The sequence below is a fragment of the Miniopterus natalensis genome, chromosome 4 (genome assembly GCF_054644295.1).
Source record: "Miniopterus natalensis isolate mMinNat1 chromosome 4, mMinNat1.hap1, whole genome shotgun sequence".
NCBI classification, from domain to species: Eukaryota; Metazoa; Chordata; class Mammalia; order Chiroptera; family Miniopteridae; genus Miniopterus; species Miniopterus natalensis.
Window position 1 is genome coordinate 16,018,612 of NC_142084.1, and position 16,082 is coordinate 16,034,693.

General features: G+C 45.9%; 2 protein-coding genes across 2 annotated transcripts; both read right to left on the minus strand.

Annotated features, from left to right (window-relative positions):
- Window positions 1-6,543: 6,543 nt before the first annotated feature.
- PCDHA13 (protocadherin alpha 13) lies at window positions 6,544-8,964 on the minus strand. The gene has a single exon (XM_087815882.1). The coding sequence runs from the start codon at window positions 8,947-8,949 to the stop codon at window positions 6,544-6,546; it is 2,406 nt and encodes an 801-aa protein (XP_087672008.1). The 5' UTR covers window positions 8,950-8,964.
- A 4,522-nt stretch (window positions 8,965-13,486) lies between these two features.
- Window positions 13,487-15,877, minus strand: LOC107531493 (protocadherin alpha-12-like). Its single transcript, XM_087816324.1, has one exon. It carries the CDS (start codon window positions 15,860-15,862, stop codon window positions 13,487-13,489), a length of 2,376 nt encoding a protein of 791 aa, XP_087672450.1. The 5' UTR covers window positions 15,863-15,877.
- Between the last annotated feature and the right edge of the window lie 205 nt (window positions 15,878-16,082).

A 16,082-nucleotide genomic window follows, 5' to 3' on the forward strand; every position in this document is an offset into this window, starting at 1 on the left:
CCCATTCCACCCCCTTCCATCCTCCTCCCCAGTCCCTCTCCACATCATTGTCCATGTCCTTGGGCTGTGCATATATGCATATAAATTCTTTGGTTACTTTGATAATGCATTCCTAGGATTAAACTTACAAATCCCTTTTTGCATTGAAGGGTTCACATTAAATTAATCTTCTCTGTAAACATAATGATAGAAAACGAGGATTGAACTCGTGGATGTGAAGCCTGATGAGGACCAAATCTGCCCAAATATCAGTGATCTCTGGGATACAGTGTCCTCATCACTATGTCATTCCCCTTCAGTGGCTTCCCCATTGTCCTTGGGATGAAGGCCAGAATCTTTACTGTGGCCACATAGCCTGGGCCCTGCATGGCTCTCTACCCATCTGATGTCCCACTTCCTCTTTGCTCCCTGCCTTCCAGACATTCCAGACTTCTTTAAGGTAAAGACCTTTGACCATCTCTTTCTTCCTCTCGCCTTAGGACTTTCGAAGATGATAGTCCCATGGACTGGAATACTCTTACCTCCTACTCCATGTATCGTGCTAATTCCTATACTTCAAGTCCCATAGCAACCATCAACCATCACTTCCTTGAGGATGTTTTCCCTGACCTCACTCAACAGGTCAAACCATCCCCTCCATATGTACTCTTATAATAACACAGTCCTCTCCTTCGAAGTGTCTCTCATAGTTGTGGCTTTACATTCATTAGTTTGATTGTTTGATTATTTTTATCTCACTCACTACACTGTACAAGGACAAAGATTGTGTGCATATTTGCTCTCCAATCCCCAGCATTCACGCCCATTTAAGATACTCAGTAATTATTTGTTAAACAAGTAAATGGATGAATAAATATTAAAATGACTAAATAAACAAAAAAAAAAATCACAATTTAGGGTTTTGAGGGCCTCAATCAGCTTTTAACAGAATATCATCATCTTCCTATATCAGAGCTTTCTAATACACCACTATGGAAGACCATCAATTCACAAAGGAAGATAGCAAGAGAGGAGGAAAGAAGTAAAGAATCTATAAAACAGCCAGAAAATAATTAACAAGATGGCAATAGTAAGTCCTTACCTATCAATAATTATTTCAAATATAAATGGATTACATTCTCTATTCAAAGGCATAGAGTGGCTGAATGGATTTTAAAAAATTAAGACCTAACTATACGCTGACTCTGAGGCATTCACATCAGCTTCAAGGACACTCATAGGTTCAAAGTGAAGAGATGAAAATGTATATTCCATACAAATGGAAAACAAAAGAGAGAACAGAGGCAGCTATATTTCTATCAGACAAAATGGACTTTAAGTAAAAAAAAAAATCTATGATAAAAGATAAAGAAGGTCATTATGTAATGATAAATGGGTTGATTCATCATGAAGTTTCAACAGTTATAAATATAATGCACCCAACATCAGAGCAAATAATGTATAAAGTGACTACTAACAGATCTGAAGGAAGTAATAGAAAACACTACAATAATAGTAGGGGACTTCCATACCTCACTTTTGTCAATAGATAAATAATCCAGACAGAAAAAAATCAATAAGGAAACATTGAACTTAAACTATGCTTTACACCAAATGGGACTAACAGGCATATTCAGAACATTCTATCTACTGGCAGCAGAATATACATTATTCTCAAGTGTACTTGGAACATTCTCCAGGATAGATTATATGTTAGGTCACAAAACAAGACTTTGCAAATTTTAGGACTGAAATCATATGAAGTATCTTTTCTGACCATAATAGTACAAAAGCAGAAATAAATAACAGGGGAAAAACTGAAAATTTTACATATATGGAAATTAAACAACACACTCCTGAAAACCAATGGGTCAAATATGAAATCAAAGGGAAATTTAAAAATCTGGAAATAAGTGAAAATGAAAACACAACATACTTAAATTTATGGAATTTAGCAAACGCGGTTTTAAAAGACAAATTTATAGCAATAAACACCTACATTAAGGAAAATGGTTTCACAAGTAGATTTTAAAAAAACAAACTCATAGATACAGATAACAGATTGGTGGTTGCCAGATGCAGGGGGTGAAGGGTGGGTAAAATGGGTGAAAGTTGTGTAAAGGTACAAGCTTGAAGTTATAAAATAAATACATCATAGTAACTATAGTTAATACTATACTGTACATTTGAAAGTTACTAAAGAATAGATGTTTAAAACTCTCATCACAAGAAAAAAAATTTGTAACTATATATGGTGATAAATGTTAACTAGACTTATGTGGAGATCATTTCACAATATATACAAATATCGAATTACTGCAGTGTACACCTGAAACTAATAAAATATTATATGTCAATTGAACCTCAATTTAAAAATTAAATTAGCCCTGGCTGGTTTGGCTCAGTAGTTAGAGCGTCTGTCTGTGGACTGAAGGCTCTTGAGTTTGATTCCAGTCAAGAGCTAGTACTTTTTGGTTTCAGGCTCCAGATGAGGGGTCTGTGGGGGAGGCAACCAATCAATGTGTCTTTTTCACACTGTTTCTCTTTCTCTCTCTCTCTCTCTCCCTTCCACTCTTCCGGAAAAGCAATGGAAAAAATATCCTTGAGTGAGGATTTTAAAATTTATGACTTAATTTAATTAAAAATAAGTGTTTAGGGAGGAAACAAGATGGCGGCATAGGTAATAGCTGCATGCTCTGCCTCCCGCACAACATCAAAATTACAACTAAAATACAGAACCACCATCACTCAGAACCTCCTGAAATCTGGCTGAACAGAAGCCCTATAACCAGGGAACTGAAGGAGCATCAAGACCAGGAGGAGGGACGGAGACGAGGGCGGATTGGGCCTGAATCCTGCAGACGCGGCCGTGGGCCCACACTCGGTGCCGCGGTTGAAACCTGGGAGGGAATCTCGGCAGTGGGGGTTTCCTGGAGGAGCGAGGGGTCCAGCCCCACAGCAGGCCCCCAGCCCAGGGCTCCAGGTCCGGGAAGAGACGTCCCCACAACTCCAGGCTGTAAAACCAGCGGGGACTGTGGCTGAGGGTCATGGAGGCTTCGGGAGCCCCAGCAGCTCCTCTCAAAGGGCCGCGCACGGACTCACTCAGACGCTCCCTCTGAGCCCAGCGCCGGGCAGCAGCCTGAAAGGACCTGGGACACTCCGGGAGGAACTAACCTGCCTGAAATCCAGGTGAGAGGCGGAGGGGCGGCTTCCTCCCAGGGAGAACTGGCAGAGGCCATGGCTCCTTTGGCGAGTCCTCCCCGCACACAGCCGGCAGGCAGACGCCATATTTGAATCGCCAGCACCTGACTCCCACCTTTGGCCCCGCCCAGTGATTCCCGGAGGCCCCGCCCCTCCCCACCTGCAGCTCATCCAGGCAATTTCCAGGAGCTTTTCTATGCAAGTGGCCTCTCCAGCCTCATGCTTAGGACTTTCCTAAAATCTCTCAAACAAGCAGCAGCAGACCCCATACGCTTGATAAGCGGCCCCAGGCCTGGCACTAGTGGCAGCCTGCATTGGCTCATAGCTTGGCCTCTCCTGGACAACGCAAAGCCCAGAATAGTGGCAGCCAACTACTATTTGCTGTGTAGCTCATGCTGGGGGGCCCTGGGCAAGGCACAGGCAGAGGCTGACTTTGCACCTCCCGGGAGGCCCCAGAGACGATGAACCTGGTGGTCAGACTCGACCAGGCTGGATTACAACCCTACCACATCCACAAGTGACACTCAAGGGGCGCACTTGGTGAACACTAAAGCTCCACTGAAGTAAATCTTGCTCCATAGGGGTGTCTCCAGCACAGCAGCTCTTTGGCTGTAGTTGCAGCTGGTCCTCACAGCTGATTGGTCTGGGGGTCAATTCTTCCCAGTGACACCAACAGCAACCAAGGCTCAACTACAACAGGACAGTGCACACAGCCCACACAGGGGAGCACCTTGAAGGCCCAGCTCAGGTGACTGGGGAGGCTGAACCTCTGGCCCCTCAGGACACCTACTACACAAAGCCACTCTACCAATTCCAGGAGACATAGCAGCTCTACCTAATACATAGAAACAAACACCTGGAAGCAGCCAAAATGTGGAGGCAAAGAAACATGTCACAAAAGAAAGAACAGAAGAAATCTCTAGAAGAGGAACTAAATGAAATAGATCCAAGCAAGCTAACAGATACAGAGTTCAGAATTTTGTTTATAAGAATGTTTAAGCAGACTATTAGGGAAATAACTGAGAAAATCGGTAACATAATAAAGTACCAACTTGAAATGAAGGCTACACAAACTGAAATGAAGAATTTACAGGGAATCAACAGCAGAGTAGAGGATGCTGAGAATCAAATCAGCAATTTGGAACATGAGGAAACAAAAATCACCCAACCAGAAGAGCAAAAGGAAAAAAGAACCCAGAAATATGAAGATAGTATCAGGAGCCTCTGGGACAACTTCAAACGGCCCAACATTCGTATGGCTGCAACTACAGCCAAAGAGCTGCTGTGCTGGAGACACCCCTATGGAGCAAGATTTACTTCAGTGGAGCTTTGGTATTCACCAAGTGCACCCCTTGAGTGTCACTCATGGATGTGGTAGGGTTGTAATCCAGCGTGGTCGAGTCTGACCACCAGGTTCATCGTCTCTGGGGCCTGCCGGGAGGTGCAAAGTCAGCCTCTGGCAGTGCCTTGCCCAGGGCCACCCAGTATGAGCTACATAGCAAGAATTTGAAAACCTATTTGAAAAAATAATTACAGAAAACTTCCCCTACTTGGGGAAAGAAATCGACTTACAAGTCCAGGAAGCACAGAGGGTCCCAAACAAGAGGAACCCAAAGAGGCCCACACCAAGACACATTATAATTAAAATGCCAAAGGTTAAAGACAAAAAGAGAATCTTAAAAGCAGCAAGAGAAAAATAGTTACCTACAAGGGAGCACCCATAGGACTGTCAGCTGATTTCTCAACAGAAACCTTGCAGGCCAGAAGGGAGTGCCAAGAAATGTTCAAAGTGATAAAAAACATGGAACTACAACCAAGATTGCTCTACCCAGCAAAGCTAACATTTAGAATTGAAGGTCAAATAAAGAGCTTCACAGATAAGAAAATGCTAAAGGAGTTCATCACCACCATACCAGCACTACAGGAAAAGTTGGAGAGTCTTCTTTAAGAAGAAGCTAATGAACAAAAGAATCTGACAAACTAAATAGATCCAGAGACATTGACGCATGTAACAGACGGTCATATTTCAGAGGAAAGAGGGAAGGGGGTTGGAGGGTGGGAAGAGATTAACCAAAGAAGTTATATGCATATAAGCATAACCCAATGGACACAGTCAATAATGGGGCGAAGGCCTGGGGAGGGGGTGGGAGTGAGGTGGAGGGGGTCAATTGGGGGGAAAAATGGTCACCTTTAATACTCTCAACAATAAAGATAAATTTTAAAATAAATGTTTATTAAATAGATTTAATTAATTAATTTAATTAATGAGAAGTTTTACCTAATTAACCTATATAACTTGGAAACCTTAAAATCCATAAGTAGAAAATAAAAATGTTTTATTATAGCAATTTAAATACACTTTTATGTGGCAAAATATACTATAAGTAAATAGATATAAATTATATGGGGAAAAGCTCTTTGTGATGTAGGTGAGAAATAAATGTTAATATCTATATTTTACAGAGATATTTCCCAAATTGAAAAACAAAAAAGTTTCAATTAAAAAATGAGCAGAGAATTTAATTAATAAATCAAAGAGCCTGGCCAGGCATAGCTCAGTAGTTGAGCGTCAGCCTAGGAGATCTCAGTTCGATTCCCAGGCAGGGCACATGCCTGGGTTGCAGGTTCGATCCCCAGCAGGGGGTGTGCAGGAGGCAGCCGACCAATGACTCTCTCATCGTTGATGTTTCTCTCCCTCCCTCTTCCTTCCTTCCTCTCTGAAATCAATAAAGATATATTTTTTTTAATAAAATAAATAAATCAAAGAAAACAAATGACAATATACTCAAATTCAGTGGTGGTATATAGGAATAAAAATTAAAGTAACATTGAGATATCATTTTATACAGACCACATTGGCAGGATGCAAGACCACTATTTCTTTTGGAGATAAAAGTGAGAATGCTCACAACTTGTTGATGGCAATTAAAAGTACTATGAAATATTTGAAAAGTAATCTAGCAACACATTTCTAAATTAAATTATTAATACTCTTTGATGTATCAATTTTACTTCTGAAAATAATTTTGTAGAAATAAAAGCACCAGCCTGGCTGGGTGTGGCTCAGCCGTTGAAGTTCAATTCCTGGTCAGGGCACATCCCCAGGTTGCAGGCTCGATCAATGACTCTCTCATCATTGATGTTTCTATCTCTCTCTCCCTCTCTCTTCCTCTGTCTGAAATCAATAAAGATATATTTTTTTTAAAGAGAAAGGTTTCAGTCTGAAGTCTTAAAATCATCATGTCAATAACTCTCATTAAATACCAAAACGAAGACCAGCAAAATCTAAAACTAACCTTAAAATTGAGAATGGAGACTAAACCAAAAACTATGAGGAAGGCAAAAATAAAAAGACAAATTTACCTAAGAACTCACCTCTTTCAAATGTTCTGAATCTGCTTCTCTTTCACATGTTCCTGCTGAAGAAATCAGACAAGGAGGAAGGCTGGGGCTGAAGGCCATGAGGTCCGTCTTGGGCGCGCCCTCCCCAGAGCACACCCGCGGCCGCCTCTGCTGCGAGGCCGACCAGCTGCCCCCCGCGCCCGGGCACACCAGCCTGGGCTGCCCCGGCCCGCACGCGGCCCCGCTCGGCGCCGCCGAGCACCGCACGGCCGTGTACAGCAGCAGCGTGAGCACCAGCAGGCTGGACACCGCGCAGATGGCGACGATCAGGTACACGTTCACGTCCACCAGCGCCGCCTCCGAGCCCGCGGCGCCCGCAGACACCGACACAGAGGCCTTGGGCGCCTGGCCGCCGTCCACCAGCGACAGCAGCACGGTGGCCGTGGCCACCAGCGCCGGCTCGCCGTGGTCCTTCACCAGCACCAGCAGGCGCTGGCGCGGCGCGTCCGACTCGTCCAGGGCGCGCGTCGTGCTGATCTCGCCCGTGTACAGCCCCACGCGGAACGGGCTGCGCGCGCCGCCCGCCGCCGCCTGCAGCTCGTAACACAGCCACGCGTTGTAGCCCGAGTCCGCGTCCACCGCGCGCACCTTCGCCACCACCTGGCCCGCGCCCACCGACCGCCACACCAGCTCGCTCGGCCCGCCCGCCCCGCCGCCGGCCCCGGGCGGCAGCAGCGCGGGCGCGTGGTCGTTCTCGTCCAGCACGAACACCTGCAGCGTCACGGTGCTGCCCAGAGGCGGCGCGCCCGCGTCGCGCGCGCTCACCTGGAACTGCAGCAGCTCCAGCTCCTCGCGGTCCAGGGGCTGCAGCGCGTACACGCGGCCGCTCTCCGCGTGCACGGACACGTAGCTCGACAGCGCGCGCTCGCCCGCCCGCCGCTCCACCAGCGAGTAGGACACCAGCGCGTTCTCCTGCGCGTCCCGGTCGCGCGCCGACACCGTGAAGATGTGGCAGCCGGGCGGGTTGTTCTCCTTCACGAACACCGTGTACTCGCGCTGCGCGAACTCCGGCGCGTTGTCGTTCACGTCGGCCACCTCCACGGACACGCTGGCTGTGGCCGACAGCGAAGGCGAGCCCCCGTCCCGCGCTGTCACCACCAGCTCATAGTCCGCCACGCTCTCGCGGTCCAGGGCGCCGTCCAGCACCAGCGAATAGTAATTCTTGAAGGTGGACACCAGCTTGAAGGGGACATGAGGTGTTAGTGAGCAGGTAACCTGCCCGTTAGCGCCAGAGTCACGATCGGACACACTAATCAAGGCGATGACAGTGCCCAGCTGAGCATCCTCTGGGACAGGGAGCGACAGAGAAGTGATAGTAACTTCTGGGACGTTATCATTTATGTCTAGTATTTCCACCAAAATGGTACAATGACCCGCCAAAGGAACACTTCCCTGGTCAAGTGCATCCACTGATAATTCATAAAATTTCTTTTCTTCAAAATCCAGTGTACCTTTTGTCCTAATTTCTCCACTGTTAGGATTTATGATAAATGCATTCAACACTGCAGGTGACACAGGCCTTCTAAATGAGTAGATTATGTCTCCATTTTTACCATCGTCGGGATCTGTGGCATTTAGCTTGAACACTAATGTTCCATTAACTGCGTTCTCTAAAACTCTCACCTTGTAAATGAATTTGTCAAATTCTGGGGCGTTGTCATTCACATCCAGAATTGTGATCAGCAGCTGAACTGTGCCCGTCAGCTCAGGTTTACCTCCATCGTTGGCTGTCAATAATAACCTATGTTCCTGAATTTCCTCTCTGTCCAATGATTTCCTCAACACAAGTGATAACGAAGACGTTTGTTCACGATTGTTTTGTGTGTCCAAAGCGAAATAATCGTTAGGATCGATTCGGTAAGTCAAGGCTGAGTTTACTCCAACATCTGCATCGGATGCGCCATCTAGTGGAAAGCGAGTTTCCGGAGGTCTAGATTCTGCAATAATTATTCTTTTCTTATTTTCAGGGAACACAGGCGGGTTGTCGTTAATGTCCGTCACCTCCACCTCCACGTGGAAAACCCGCAGCGGCCTCTCCACGATCACCTCCAGGTGGATGCTGCACTCCGCGCTCCGCCCGCACAGCTCCTCGCGGTCGATCCGAGAATTCACGAACAAAATGCCATTCTGCAGATTCACCTCCAGAAGGTCCCCGCGGCCCTTGGGCGCCACCCGGAACAGGCGCGGCACCAGCTCCGCCAGCTCCAGCCCCAGGTCCTGCGCGATGCGGCCCACGAAGGCGCCGTGCTTGGCCTCCTCGGGGACCGAGTAGCGCACCTGGCCGCGCCCGGCCTCCCAGGCTGCGAGGAGCAGAAGCGAGAGCAGCAGGCGCCGGGCTCCTGGGCCTCCTCGCCAAGAAAACAGCATGGTACGCTCAAAAGGCTTTGGAGGTATCTGAAGTATATAGAATACCTTACCTCAAGCTGACTCTCAAGATCCAATTTCACGGCCTTCTTTGTGGGAGAATTCGCTAGAGGATTTCCACTATATGCCAAATTTTCTGCAGGAAGGAAAAAGCCGAGGAGCTTTCTTCGAGGAAACGTTCTCAGTGAAGAGCGACACCATGCGCATGAATGTGTAAGTGTAAAATGGTTCCACCTTCCTATTTTCCGTTATGTAGGGGGCTTTTTTCTTGCGTTTCGAGAAGTTTTTCATTGCAGATAGGTAATTGAGGATTAAAATGTTTTTCTTTCCAAAAGCAGTAAATCACTGTATTCTGCTCAGCATTGATTGTTAGCTGAAAATTGATCGAAGAGTTCCTTTTTTCACAAATATGTTTTTTCATGTGTAAAACTTCCATGTAGAATTTTAAGAGGGAGAATATTCTACATTCACTTTTGGAAATCAGCCTCTACTTCTGCAAAGCTTTGTAGGTTTTGGTGGGAATGTACTTTTCCTGTAATATTTTTGAGACCCGCTCACACAACAGCCATTGACTCCAAATGGAAATATAACCAATCACATAATAAAATGGATGAACATGGAAAATAATCATAAGTGATAAACTGGATTTTAAATAAATGTCATGTTTATAAAGTCCCCCAAAAATGACTATGAAATGTGAATAAACTAGTTATATTTCAAGTAAGTGTCCAATGTGTGTAGGAGTTTACATATGAATGTGTGTGTGCATAAACACAATTTAGGCCATTTAGATATAACAATGCTCTAAAGTTCTGGATTATCTTTGTATAAAACATGTCAATAACTAGCATGCCAAGAACTATATATTTGGTGAAATATAAATTACTATCAATAGGTTAAACTTCCCTCTTCTCTTCCCCTTCTTACACCATCACTGGAGAAAATCTTACTATCATTTAAATTGACTGATTTTCCAAGCAACAACAGGTTGACATGGATGCTAACACAAGGAAGAGAGGAAGGGAATATTACTTTTACCTATTGCTATCACTATCTTTACCAGGCCCGGAAGTTCCAGGCCAAATAGTGCTATGAAAGATGTAGAATAGCTCCAATTATTCTCTTGCCTGTTCTGTGCACAGCTCTGCAGGAAATAATAGTTGGGTTCATTTCCACATCTTTGCTCCACTCTGAAAATTTGACTAAAGTATTTGATGTTCTCTTATGTTCATCTTCCTCTTCTGCTCCATTACTTTTGTTAACATAGCTTTACTCTTTTGTTTCTATTGATTTCTTTTTATTGATTTTTAGAGAGGAAGGGAGAGGGAGAGAAAGATCAATTGGCTGCCTCCTGCTTGCCTCCAGCCAGGGCATGTGCCCTGACCAGGAATTGAACCAGCAACCTTTTGAGTGCATGGGACAACACCCAACCAACTGAGCCACACCAGCCAGGGCAACATAGCTTTACTCTTATAGTGGGAATAACCCCTTGATTCTTTCCCATTGTTCTTGGTTATCAGGCCCTAAGTTGTCTCACTTACCTTTCCATCTAACCTAGACTACATAGCCACCCATTTAAAACACGCCCTAGCAGATACTCACCTACTTATACTATTAGACCTCTAATATTTTCTTTAGCTTCCAACACACAACCTAACTATCCATTTTCTCCATTCCTCCTATTGAACTTCTCGGTATAAGAGTCACTTAACCATGATGGCTACATTCTCTACAGGTTTACTCTCACTTTTACCTCGACTGGGCCCTCAGATGAATGAATGCATAATTATTCCCTGTGCTACAGAGATTCTTCCATATTCTCTTCCCTTGTCTCAAATTCCCAACCTCATTCCCACCAACTGCTTCTCAGATGATTTACAGAAAGTAATAAGTCATCCATATGAACTCAATGTCTCTCCTCTTATATCTCTTCTTATTTTCATTCCCTACTAAGGAACAATGGTCCCCACTTTTAAGGCAAACCCTACACTCTTTTAAAATTATTCTCTATTCTATTTTCCTTCACATTTTTCATCTTCATCTTCAGTCTTTTTCTGCTGTCTCATCCTCAGTATCTTCTTTACTTGCTCCTTTCCCTCACACTACAAAAACGCTCAAGTGTTTTTAACTAATATATACATTTCAGGGGGAGCCTGTTCTTTTTTCTCCTCATTACCTCTAACTTCGAACATTTACCTGACGTATTGCACTTTGAGTTTTATTTCAGTTGTCAACCATCTTATGATTTTAAGCCTACTGTAGTAGGTTCAGTGGTAGCCCTCCAAAAGATATGTCCACATCTTAATACTTGGAATCTGTGGATATTACTTACATAGCAAAAAAAAAAAAAAAAAAAAAGTGAATAAGTTAAGGGTTTGAGAGGAAGCACTTATCCCAGATTATGCAGGTGGACCCTAAAGTTCAATTACATGTATCCTTATTTTTAAAAAACATATAGAGGGGAAGATGAGGCAATGTGATCACAGAGGCAGAAGCTGTAAGAAACAGCCGATTCTCCCTTTGAACTCCAGAGTGGGTACAGCCCTGCCAATACTTTGATTTTGAATCTCTGGCCCCCAAAACCATGCAAAATAAGTTTTTGTTGTCTTAAGCCAGTTTTTGTTACAGCGACCCCCGGAACATATCTTCCTACCTAAATACTTGGACACATTGCTTTTCATTTTTCCATCTCTTTGGTGACTTTACTTTTCCATGGATGTATTTTTTCCCTGAGGGAAAGACTCACAAGTCTACATCCATGATCTCCCCTGAGTTCCAATCACATATGGTATTCTCCTAGAAACTCAAGAGTACTATTTTCTTAAACATTCCTCTCTAGTCCTGAGCTTCACAAACACACACAAATTGTTTCTCTGGCTTAATTCTGTATCTTGGTTAAGGCAATCTCATCTTCCCAGGTGACCAAACTAAAAAAGTTAGTCATCTGCTCTTGTATTTCTCTTATCATTGTATTGAATCAGTCATTATCTGGCTGCTTCTACTTTGCTAATGCCTCTTCCATGTGTTTCTCTCAATACATTTCAACCGTCATAACTTAAGTCTTCATTGCTTGATACCTAAAGTATTAGAAAATATTCTTTACTAGCTTTCCTTCCTTCAAAACCTCCCCTGCTCCAATCCGTCAATGAAGTACACATTCACTAGAGCAAACTCTGCTCATTTATTCATACTTATCTCTCCATCTGTAACACCTTCCTGTTGAAATGTTACCTATCCTTTGGGCACCCTTCAATAAAACAGTATCTAATCTCTGGGGCCCATCCCAACTTCTACAGTGAAGTTTCTTCCAATACCGTATATTTATTTCAAATGTATTGATTGAACATATGCTGTATTCCATGGCCTAAACTAAAGATATGTGAAAGAATAGTAGGAAAAAGGCAGGAAAGCTTGATGCCTCCACTACAAGGTTGAAGGATTTAAGACTATTCTCTGGTCAAAGAGAAGTTTCTGGATGTTTTCATGGAAGAAAGTTACAACATATAAAATGCACTTAGAACATTCACCTGATAATAGTCTTAGAGCAGTAGTATGCCACAATGGGTTTGGGATCCTCCCAAACTGGTTTGATCCACTTCTAACTATCTATGTGCCTTAATCTTCAGGTTTCTCATCAGTGAAATGACAATGATAAATATTCTACTGGCACCATTTGGCTGATTTGATAATTAAATGAGATAATACAATTAAATACTTAGCACAAGTCCTGGAAAATAATAGGGTATCAATAAATGTTCTTATATTGCATTGTATAAAAATGTCACTATTATAAGATACACCATATTACTTATGTGCTACAAATAAAGAAAAACAGCTAGGTAAATTATTATAAACCATCAATTATAAGATGCATCCTGATTTTGGTGGTTATAATAATACTTTGAATATGAAATGGCTTTATTATATTTTATGTAAATAAATATAGTATGATAGCCATTTCTACTTGAAGGAAAAAAGGCACTTCATGAGAACAATAACAAAAAATATTTCATTGTAGAATTAATAACATAATTATTGTTGATCTAATACCTGGAATAGGATTGTACTGAAATTAGAATGGTGACCAACGAGACTATTTTACAAGCCTATGCACATAAAGAACAGTAAGGAATCCACTAAATGGTATCTGGAAACTCTCTGTATTGATCTTATAAATTTTCTGTAATCATGAAATTAAGTTCAAATTAAAAATGAATATAAGAGTGATCAAACATTGTGGACAGTTTTATTGTAGTGTACTAATATTTTCAAGGCTAGTAATTCATAGATAATAGAAAAAATGAATTTTTTTTAGAACTAGAAATTTTTTAAGTGTGATGATCAATGGCTTCCAGTTCATTTATATACCTCATTCGTCAAAACATGAAAAATTGGGCAAATGCATGAAAGGTCAAATGACTAAGAATGATCCTATCACATAGGAGGAGATATCGACCATTTAAAGGGTAACATGGGTGGGGGAGGAAAATAGGATCTATTTATACCTTAACAAAAAGTTCTTAAAAGGAGCAAATATATATCAATGACTTACTTCACTGGAAGAATTTAAACCATCTTCTACTGACTGTGGAAGGCTGGGGCTGAAGGCCATGAGGTCCGTCTTGGGCGCGCCCTCCCCAGAGCACACCCGCGGCCGCCTCTGCTGCGAGGCCGACCAGCTGCCCCCCGCGCCCGGGCACACCAGCCTGGGCTGCCCCGGCCCGCACGCGGCCCCGCTCGGCGCCGCCGAGCACCGCACGGCCGTGTACAGCAGCAGCGTGAGCACCAGCAGGCTGGACACCGCGCAGATGGCGACGATCAGGTACACGTTCACGTCCACCAGCGCCGCCTCCGAGCCCGCGGCGCCCGCAGACACCGACACAGAGGCCTTGGGCGCCTGGCCGCCGTCCACCAGCGACAGCAGCACGGTGGCCGTGGCCACCAGCGCCGGCTCGCCGTGGTCCTTCACCAGCACCAGCAGGCGCTGGCGCGGCGCGTCCGACTCGTCCAGGGCGCGCGTCGTGCTGATCTCGCCCGTGTACAGCCCCACGCGGAACGGGCTGCGCGCGCCGCCCGCCGCCGCCTGCAGCTCGTAACACAGCCACGCGTTGTAGCCCGAGTCCGCGTCCACCGCGCGCACCTTCGCCACCACCTGGCCCGCGCCCACCGACCGCCACACCAGCTCGCTCGGCCCGCCCGCCCCGCCGCCGGCCCCGGGCGGCAGCAGCGCGGGCGCGTGGTCGTTCTCGTCCAGCACGAACACCTGCAGCGTCACGGTGCTGCCCAGAGGCGGCGCGCCCGCGTCGCGCGCGCTCACCTGGAACTGCAGCAGCTCCAGCTCCTCGCGGTCCAGGGGCTGCAGCGCGTACACGCGGCCGCTCTCCGCGTGCACGGACACGTAGCTCGACAGCGCGCGCTCGCCCGCCCGCCGCTCCACCAGCGAGTAGGACACCAGCGCGTTCTCCTGCGCGTCCCGGTCGCGCGCCGACACCGTGAAGATGTGGCAGCCGGGCGGGTTGTTCTCCTTCACGAACACCGTGTACTCGCGCTGCGCGAACTCCGGCGCGTTGTCGTTCACGTCGGCCACCTCCACGGACACGCTGGCTGTGGCCGACAGCGAAGGCGAGCCCCCGTCCCGCGCTGTCACCACCAGCTCATAGTCCGCCACGCTCTCGCGGTCCAGGGCGCCGTCCAGCACCAGCGAATAGTAATTCTTGAAGGTAGAGACCAGCTTGAAGGGACCATGTGGCGACAGGGTGCAGGTCACCTGCCCATTGGCGCCAGAGTCATGGTCAGACACGCTGATCAAGGCAAGGACTGTGCCCACTTGAGCATCCTCTCGAACCGGGAGTGAGAGCGAAGTGACCGATACCTTGGGTGTATTGTCATTGAGGTCTAAAACTTCCACCAGGACTGTGCAGTGACCTGCCATGGAAGGAATCCCTTTATCAATGGCGTTAACATAAATTTCATATTCATTATTCTCTTCAAAATCCAGTTTCCCAAAAGTTCTGATTTCTCCTGTTTCTGGATTTATTGAAAACATGCATTTCTCACTCGCTGGCAAAATCATTCTGATTCCATAGGAAATTTCTCTGTTCAGTCCTTCGTCTCGATCAGAAGCGTTTAGCTGAATCACTCTCGTGTCATTTGGGACATTTTCAAACAGCACCACTTTATAGCCAGGCTTATCAAACTCCGGAGCATTGTCATTCACATCCAGGATGGTTATCTGAATAGGAACAGAGCCTGTTAGCTCGGGTTTACCGCCATCCAAGGCGGTCAGCAATATATGAAGTTCTGGCGTTTCCTCTCTATCCAAGGACTTCTGAAGAACCAGTTCAGGCAATATACTTTTATCGTTTTTCGTCATTATTTTGAGAGTAAAATACTCATTTAGACTTAACCTGTAAGTCAGAAGAGAGTTTACCCCGATATCCGCATCAGACGCGCCCTCTAGAGGAAAACGCGAGTCCAGAGGCGCAGATTCAGAAATAAGTACCTTTTGTTCTCCGCTGAACTCCGGCGGGTTGTCGTTAATGTCCCTCACCTCCACCTCCACGTGGAAAACCCGCAGCGGCCTCTCCACGATCACCTCCAGGTGGATGCTGCACTCCGCGCTCCGCCCGCACAGCTCCTCGCGGTCGATCCGAGAATTCACGAACAAAATGCCATTCTGCAGATTCACCTCCAGAAGGTCCCCGCGGCCCTTGGACGCCACGCGGAACAGGCGCGGCACCAGCTCCGCCAGCTCCAGCCCCAGGTCCTGCGCGATGCGGCCCACGAAGGCGCCGTGCTTGGCCTCCTCGGGGACCGAGTAGCGGACCTGGGTGATCCCAGCCTCCCAGAGCGAGAAGAGCAGAAGCGACAGGAGCAGGCGCCGGGTCCCCGTGCCTCCTCGCCAGGTAAACACCATGGCAGACGCGGAGACCTCTGAGGCTGGAGGGTCAGTTTTAAGGGATCGCTGGTCAGGAGCCTTTAGGAGCAGTCAGTCTCCCTCTGCTGTAAGTGCAGCTCGTCAATTTCACCCACAATTTCGGTTGATGTGGAGTCGATCTTATTCTGTGAATGGTTGGAATCCGGGCTCCGAGGCAAAAATTTTCCCTTTCCACCTTTTGAGCATACAGCGACATCAT